The 9,092-nt window shown below is 51.4% G+C and overlaps 1 protein-coding gene across 1 annotated transcript in view; it reads right to left on the reverse strand.

The window, feature by feature from the left end:
• The window catches only part of ITGA11 (integrin subunit alpha 11), a 59,898-nt gene extending 52,635 nt beyond the window's left edge, over nt 1-7,263 (reverse strand). Inside the window, exons 1-3 of the mRNA XM_075576259.1 lie at nt 7,185-7,263; nt 6,607-6,718; nt 2,467-2,533 (exon numbers count right to left, since the gene is read on the reverse strand). Of these exons, the coding sequence (XP_075432374.1) occupies nt 2,467-2,533; nt 6,607-6,718; nt 7,185-7,263 (258 nt within the window). The remainder of the gene's footprint in view (nt 1-2,466; nt 2,534-6,606; nt 6,719-7,184) is intronic.
• Between the last annotated feature and the right edge of the window lie 1,829 nt (nt 7,264-9,092).

The raw sequence follows: 9,092 nt of genomic DNA on the forward strand, positions 1-9,092 counted from the left end.
AAGCTTCTCACATCTGGGCAGAGGGAGCAGAGCCAGGAAAATCTCAGCAGCAGAGTATTACCCAGCACCAGCTGGGAGCTGCACACACCCTCCCTACTTCCCCTCCCTGCACACACACACACCCTGCACTCTGCATCCCCTCCCTGCACACACACCCCCTACACTCTGCATCCCCTCCCTGCACACACACACCCTACACTCTGCACCCCCTCCCTGCACACACCCTTGACTCTGAATCCACTCCCTGCACACACACACACCCACTGCACCTGCCCTGCACCCCCTCCCTGCACACATCCCCTGCACTCTGCATTCTCTCCCTGCACACACCACCTGCACTCTGCATTACCTCCCTACACACACACCTCTTCACTCTGCATCCCCTCACTGCACACACCCTGTGCACTCTGCATCCCCTCCCTGCACACACACACCCTGCACGCCCTCCCTGCACACACCCCCTGCACTCTGCATCCCCTCCCTGCACACACACACACCCTGCACACACACACACCCTGACTCTGCATCCCCTCCCTGCACACACACACACACACCCTGACTCTGCATCCCCTCCCTGCACACACACACACCCTGCACTCTGCATCCCTTCCCTGCACACACACCCTGCACTCTGCATCCCTTCCCTGCACACATCCTCCCTGCACTCTGCATCCCCTCCCTTCACACCCCCTCCCTGCACTCTGCATCCCCTGCCTGCACACCCCCTCCCTGCACTCTGCATCTCCTCCCTTCTCACCCCCTCCCTGCACTCCGCATCCCCTCCCTGCACACACCCTCCCATTGAGCATCCCCTCCCTGCACACACCCACCCACACGCAGTATCACTGTTTCTATCAGATTACAAGGTATTGTCCCAATTTCTTAATATTACTGTGACGGTAGGGTTAGACATGTCTGCTCTTAAATATATGTTAAGCCCGCGTTACTCCTACCTGCCAATAATATGATATATTTATGTATGTACAGATTATTGTACCAGTCCGGTATCTGTGTACTGTTCCCACATTGGGCTGATGCTATATTCTGTAGCCGGGGTTCCATCACTTCGGTTACCAGGGGTTAACTGTATGTTGAATGTTTTAAACGTACGGTCCTTTGTGTGGAAGACGGGTATACAAGTATCCAGCCTCAACACAAAGGAGATCCTGGGCGAGATAAGGTGAGTGGCCCGGGACATTGTGGAGCGAGGCAGGGCTGTGGACTCAGGTGTGGGGGAAGTGGCTCCCTGCGGGGGGGACCATTGTTCGTCGCCCAGACACTGAGTTGGCTATCCCTTCGAGGGGTATTGGGAGGACCAGGGGAACCGTTGTGGGACGGTGCCCTGTAGATAGGATTCCCATTGGGCAGTTCAAATGCCCCGCCTCGACTCAAGTCCACCCATGGGCTGTCCTGGAAGTCCGGTAACCTCCCCTCGCTCAGGATTGGTCTAACGCAGACGAGCCCTTGCTCACCGATTGGAAACCCAAAGGCAATCCGCTCTGGGATTGGTCGGGCCTCTGTCCTCCATGTTGGTGGATGGAGACCGAGAGCTATATAAACAGGAACCCGACTTTGGTTCCAGAGACTTGTTGCAGAGTTCTCAAAGAGCCGAAGTGGGCCCTTTAAATAGCCGAAGTCCTCCGAGGGTGTTCCGGAGACTTGCGAAGGAGTTTGGAGGGAAGCGACGGCGGGAGAAGTGAAAATTACCGACTACCGGAGAGCATGGCAGTGCTGCCCCTACCATCGAGGACAGTGGCGCAAGTGTAAGGATTCTGCCCGATCCGTGCCGGGTTTTTCTACAGTTTGGGTTTTCCAGGTTGCCTGCCCTTTGTGCTCAATTCGGCCATTTTGTTTACTGGCTGAGGCGCGCTTCCGCTCGGCACTGAGCCACTACAGCCGCAATTAGAGCGCGCGGAAGCGTAGGTCTTAGGGAAATTTTACATTTCACCGGCTTGCCGGAGCGCAGGGCCGGTCACGTGAGCGGTTCGCTCAATGAGGGCGAACCAGCTCCGTGACGTCACTGGCCCGCCCCTGGCCCGCCCCCTGACGACGCGCTGTCTAAGTCCAGGGAAAGCACCCGCTTTCCCTTAGCCTCAGCGCGCCTCAGCACGCCAGCGGGGAGCTTGGCTGAGGCCTAAGACTGCAGTTCCCAGTGGGAGTCGGCCGAGCAAAGTTCTATGTTTTGTGGCACCTGTCGGTCTGCGCTGTCACGCCTTTTCCTGTTACCTGTTTGGATTCCTCTGTTGCCGACACCGGACCATGACCCCGACCTCGCTGCTTTCTGCCTGCCCTCACATTTAGCCTCCTGTCTGGACTTTGCACCACTGCCACCTGCCCTGACCTTTTGCCTGTCCCCTGGACTTGCACCACTGCCACCTGTCCTGACCTTTTGCCTGTCCCCTGGACTCTGCACCACTGCCACCTGCCCTGACCTCCTGCCTGCCCACTGACTACGGATACTCTAACATGACTCTGTCCCAGGGCTCTGGGGCGGTTATTCTGCACCCCTAGCTCAGCCCTGCGGATCCGCTTCCTGATTGGACACGAGCACAGTCATAGCATGTTGGGAACGCGTATCGGGGTAAACGCCTGGACGGAGATACCCGCACCTAGGGCTCTAGGTAGTTACCCCAGTTGGTGAGTTTGTGTGGGTCTTATGTACTGGAGGTTTGTGGAATCTTTTTTTCCAATAAATTCACTTTTGTTCAACTCTGCGGTTCTGTCTCGTGTATTGATCCCTGGTGTAATCGTCCTGGTTTCCCGTGACAATTACTCCATATTTTTTTAACCATTTCACGGCCAGAGAGGCCTGGTTGCCTTGTCTTGCTTGGCAAGACGTTGCAAAGGTTTAAGGGGCTTCCCCCAGTCTGGCCTATTTACCTCTCCTAGGGAACTCTCCACCAGACAGAGACCCCACAAAGCAAGCCCCCCTCCCCACGTTGCTGGGACAGATACAGCCAGCGCCCCCACATTGCACACATACCCGCCGTGCCGGTGCCACGGTTTGCAGGGCACAGAGTACCCGGCTTATTTACGGTACAAAAAAGGATTCTTATCACTAAGCCATCCCTGTTGGATCCTAAATAAGAAAAACCTTTTGAGGACAGAGGTCTCAAAGAGTTGTGCGCCTTTTTATCTCACAGAGAATTAGGCTCTCCTGGAATCACACACAGTACCACTGCTTTTTATCAGCAATGCAGTCGGTGCCTACAGCACCAATAATGCGGGGGACATCCTACAGTACGAACTGAGCAGCTCAGTGACCCTGTGTGTCTGCATGTCATACACTGTGCTATATAGCAATACAGTGTATGACCGCTCATTTACAGCCTCTAAAGCAGGGGCGGCAACTCTAGTCCTCAAGGGCCACCAACAGGACAGGTATTAGGGATACCCCTGACTTCAGCACAGGTGGCTCAATCAGTGGCTCAAGACTGAACCACTGATTGAGCCACTTGTGCTGAAGGAGGGATATCCTTGGTTGGTTCCTTGAGGACCGGAGTTGCCCACCACTGCATGAAGAAGGGATCGGCAAAATTATAATCAGGGAGTCACAAGAATGATCCCCGGTAAACCAACCCCCACCCCCCCCCCCCCATACTATAACATCAATAAACACTGATGCGGGGGAGGTGAACACTTGGACTGGTCACTACAGTCAAACCGGACAACCGAGAGAGTGCGATGTCATGCATGATGTCATGAATGATGTCATGTCAGAGAAGGGGCGAAACGCTGGCAGTTTGATTAGAAGAGTTTTGCCAAAACAAAGCTCCCGGAATTAAAGCAAAACGCCAGACTTTTCCTAACAAGAATATATAGGAAAACAAAGCAGATGTATTCAGCCCTATTCTTCCCTACAAGTTTGTAGGTTCTGTGTTTGGGACCGTCCCGCAGAGCATCGCACTTAGTACGAATTCCATTCCTACTCCCCATGAATACTCTGAGACACGCTTGCCAAGTTACTTGTTTCTTTATGTATCCCCCCTTTGGGATTACTATGGCCTTGGAGGGTTATCTGTGCTGACCTACACAGAGTAGCTCCTTTTCCCTCCCATCACATGGTTCTGGGTGACTAGGCAGAATCATAGCCCCATCACACTTCTGCCTAATGAGGGTGATGTCATTGCAAAATATATAGTAGGGAGAGGTTTCTAGGTCAGGTCCCAGGAGGAGTTGAAGAGGAGGGACCTCACTGTGAATAGTGTATATAGGTCTAGAATATAGGATAAGGATTCCCTTTATTGTTTTATAGTTACGGACAGCGCCCTACTCAGAGACCCCAGGAATGGCTCCAGACTACTCTCATGATCCATATATAGGAAGCCTATGCCTCAAAGTGGTTACCCAAGCCGCAGCCCCAAGATGTAGCTGGATCAGTCCAATCGGAGGGCCCACAGCTGACTCTCACCCAGAAGGCCATGAGATGACATTCAGTACCCGAGATGGGAATACTGACAGCAGACATAGAGAGAGTACAGGGCCCGGCAGGGGCTAAAGGAAATGGAGCACTACTGATGCTACCCAACAGGGGGACCACTTGGGTAGCCCATAAGAAGTCAAGTCTTAGCGGAGATTTGGGGCATCTAGGGAAGAGGCTACAAACACTACAAATAGAGGACATTAATGAGACTATTCAAGATGTAACGAATATGTTGGGATTGAGACTTTATCGACTGTGATTAATAAAGCTGCTGTTTGTATGAACAAAGTTCCTGGTGCCCATCATTGAATTACCAACACCCGGCCGACACGGATCCAGTACCCCGACAAGGTAATTAGCACTAAGTAAGCCAATTAAAGAGACAGTTGATGTAAACTCTTTAGGATCCGAGCAAGGAGGGTTACACTTACATCACTTGTTTCCTGAAGTTTCGTTTTTTTAAGTCCACCTGGTCCTGTCACCCATCAGGCAAAGTTACACAGACTAAGTACCCACCACCTATTCCTCCAAGTTCTGAGAAACTTCCCAGGTCTCACAATACCTTCAGTATAGACTGGACCTTCCAACCAGGCCTAGACATGCGGAGTAAAGACCCAGAACTGTTACATACCAGTAAGAAGGTATCTCAGCGCTGGCATAACCCAATTGGCTCCAAGAGAAACTTCTCACCCAAAAGTCACCACACTCGCCCACGAATTCCTCCAGATAAGACGCTGTCAGCACTGAAGATTCCTACAAATCCCAAATGACATACAAGCGCGCCACAAAAATGCAAACATTATCCTGAGACGCACTTAACCCTTTGCTGGCGGGGGCCTTGTGATGCATTGCTCGGCACGCGGCTATATTGTTTTGGAATGCGTTACAGGCATTGAAGGGTTAAGGGGCTCTGCGTAATGGCAGTTTGAAGAGGAAGTTTCTGTCTTGCACGAGTTCCCAGCTGTTATATTTGGGTGTCGCACCCTGAATCCCCAGCTCATCTTTAAAATACTTCCCACTCTTCAAAAGTGTCGAAGCCACAGAATTTCTAGATGAAAGTAACACATTGATCTTCTCATTAGTCTACAAGGCAAGTTACACTGCTACAAGTTACACTGCTACAAGTTACACTGCTACAAATTACACTGCTACAAGTTACACTGCTATGTTGCTCTTCTCTGCTCAAAACTCTTCTCATTAAATACACTGCTCATCCAATTACTCTGCTCCCCCCGTTACTCTGCTCCTCTATTACTCTGCTCCATCTGTTACTCTTCTCATCCCATTATATTGCTTATCCAATTACTCTGCTCCCCCCGTTACTCTGCTCCTCTATTACTCTGCTCCCCCCGTTACTCTGCTCCTCTATTACTCTGCTCCTCTATTACTCTGCTCCATCTGTTACTCTTCTCATCCCATTATATTGCTTATCAAATTACTCTACTCCGTCCGTTACTCTGCTCCTCTATTACTCTTTTCATCCCATTACACTACTCAACCAATTACTCTGCTCCGCCCGTTACTCAGGCTTACAGGAAGTATTTTGGGTAGCAGTGCTGTACATACATATTCAGTAACATACATACATTACCAGCCCCCATGTGTATGTGTATGTGTGTGTATATATATATATATAGGCAATACGATACCACATCAAGATGAAATATCAGAGGCAGCACTCCAAATGGTAATCAAAATATTGTATTGAATCAACAAGACATCATTCCAACGTTTCGGTCCACAAACGGGACCTTTGAGCGTTTGTGGACCGAAACGTTGGAATAATGTCTTGTTGATTCAATACAATATTTTGATTACCATTTGGAGTGCTGCCTCTGATATTTCATCTTGATGCGGTATCGTATTGCCTAAATTATTTTATAGGATTTGCACCCAGTATTTTGTTGATTCAGACGGAGTGCTTGTGGTTCTTTCAAACGGCTATATATATATATATAAACCTGTCTTGTGTCCCCACAAACACCGGCGGACGACTGAGCCCTCCTGCTTACCAACAGGTAGCAAGCACCACACACGCTGTAATGGCCGACTCTCCCATCGGGTGGGGGAAACCCCGCTACATATATAACTGCACATGCATGCACACAGTGACATCATACAAACACAGACCCCTCCTGTCTGTGCCCGCAAATAAAGATGGCGTCCTGGTGAGTCATACGTACCATTTCTTGTCTGCGATTTGATGCTGCTGCACTGTGTAACCAAAGAACGCATCCTTAGACCCCGGAATTATCCTCGCCCGCTTGATATCGATGTTGAACGCGTCGAAGAGGCCTGAAGCATATAGAGAACAGCGTGTCAGGATTATCCGTGCACGGTGGGGGCCCATTGTATCATGGTAATTATGGCGTTAAACTGATGCTGAAAGAGATATAGCCTCCTACTGTCTCTGAGCATCCAATACCCCCGAGTACTCTGGGTAATTCGGCGTGTGAGCGTCAGCGTGTGATTTCGGGAGTTCGGCAGATATTCTGGACATTTATAAAAGTCCGCGACGGACAGAAACTGGCGGAAATAAATAAAAAAACACTTGTTTCCTTTGGTTTTTATTTCTAATTCTGCGGCAGGGTTTTTTTTGCCTGTTTTGTCCCCGTTTTGCAGCCTGTGTATATGGAGAACTAACTCTCTATATTTGTCCAGGAGATTGGTTTTAATGATGGAATTAAAGAAATTGGCAGAAGAATGTACACTAAAAAACCCAAACTCGCCCGTGCAGCCGGGGGCGAGACGCGGGGCGCACATATAAAGCTTCCGCTCTCAGACCCTATTACAAGGAGGACGTAGGCAACGCGCTTGTACAGTAGATGGCAGCAGGGCATTGTGGGGCACGACTTTGGAAGCTTCTGCTGTGATTGACAGCTATACCTCTCACCTCACGCTGTCTGCACGCACTGCGGTTTGGCGCCTTGACAGTATTATTGTTTCTTTGTAAAGCGCCAACACATGCCGCAGTGCGGTACAACAGGGTTTACAGAGATTTGCTAATTACATTGAACAGAGTGACATATAAATAAGGAGAGGGGCGCGCAAACACACGCAGACGGTAATGAGCGCCCTGCGCCGGAGAGCTCATACGCAGACGGTAATGAGCGCCCTGCGCCGGAGAGCACACACGCAGACGGTAATGAGCGCCCTGCGCCACCGGAGAGCTCACACGCAGACGGTAATGAGCGCCCTGCGCCGGAGAGCACACACGCAGACGGTAATGAGCGCCCTGCGCCACCGGAGAGCTCACACGCAGACGGTAATGAGCGCCCTGCGCCACCGGAGAGCTCACACGCAGACGGTAATGAGCGCCCTGCGCCACCGGAGAGCTCACACGCAGACGGTAATGAGCGCCCTGCGCCACCGGAGAGCTCACACGCTAGAGGGAATAAGGGGCAATGCTGAAACAAAAAGTAAAGTGGCTGCTCATTGTGGGGCGGAGTATACATTAGGGTGGAGTATGGTCCAGCCACACAGCTGATCCCATGAAGGTTTGGAGGTGTTAGCGTGGAGTTTGGTTCAGCCGCACAGCTGGTCCCGATAGGGTGAGGGGCGGGGGGGGGTGCTAGGGAGTTTTTAAACTGTCTGAACGCTGGGGGAGAATGTTACTGAGCACATGGTCCCCTGACCAAATGATAAATATATAAAATGTTGTTTTTAGTCATTTCCGTCACGAGGGAACGCATGGATTTTCAGGCCGTTAATAAACGCTATGTACACTGTCCCACCGCCATATCGGCTGAAAGTAGCTCACCTCCGCATCACTTATAATAACGAGCTTTTTACGAGAGTCAGTCAGTCCTGGTTAATGTCACGTTCCCTGTGTGCTGCGTTATGATCCCCAGGTGTGACGGTAACATCGTGTTAAAGAGGATAGCGAAGTTTAGTGACACCCCCCCCCACCTTGTAACTACTGGTCCCGTCGTCGCTCCCAGGGACCTGCCGAGAAGGATACTCAGTAAGCTCAGAAACTCTCTCCTGTCCTGGAACAACCTCCAGAGGGAAAGTGCGGAACCCACAGGAATGTCGTCAAACAAAAACCCAAAAACGGATGGTACGGGAGCTGGACGGCATTAACCCCTCGAGGAGCAACGTGCAGAACCCAAGCGCGATGCTCCCTGATTAACCCCTTCCCTGCCAGAGAGGTCTGGGAGGGGGTGCTTTGCAAAGCAGCACAATGTCATCCATGCCCTGGCTGGCTCCCCTAGCTGGCAAAATGTAGTCTTGCCAGTGAGCGACCAACCAGCGGTGGCGATAGTCTGAACAGGACCCAAATGGAAGGAGTTCCACGTGACCTGGCCCCCTCTGCACCTGAACTAGACATCCCAAGCAGCACACGGGGGTCGGGATGTGGGGGAAACAAGGTTCCCAGAGAAGGGGTGAAGGCATCAGTGGTAAAAGAGGGCATGAGGTCAGGGATTCGGACCTTTGGCCGGCCTCTGCACCTTGTGTCTCTGTCCATTGTCCCAGCTGGCGGGGTGACCTTCCGGTTGCCTTAGTTCACCGCGGCTCCGGTTCATTGCAGGGTACATACAGCATGTCGTGCACACATGGCTGCCATATCCTCTGAGCCAGATGGCCGGGAAAGACGAGGCATGGTCGCAGGGCCATTTGGGTTCATCATGGCCGAACAGTGACATAAATTCGGGTTATTCGGATAGGT

The sequence above is a fragment of the Ascaphus truei genome, chromosome 18 (genome assembly GCF_040206685.1).
Source record: "Ascaphus truei isolate aAscTru1 chromosome 18, aAscTru1.hap1, whole genome shotgun sequence".
NCBI classification, from domain to species: Eukaryota; Metazoa; Chordata; class Amphibia; order Anura; family Ascaphidae; genus Ascaphus; species Ascaphus truei.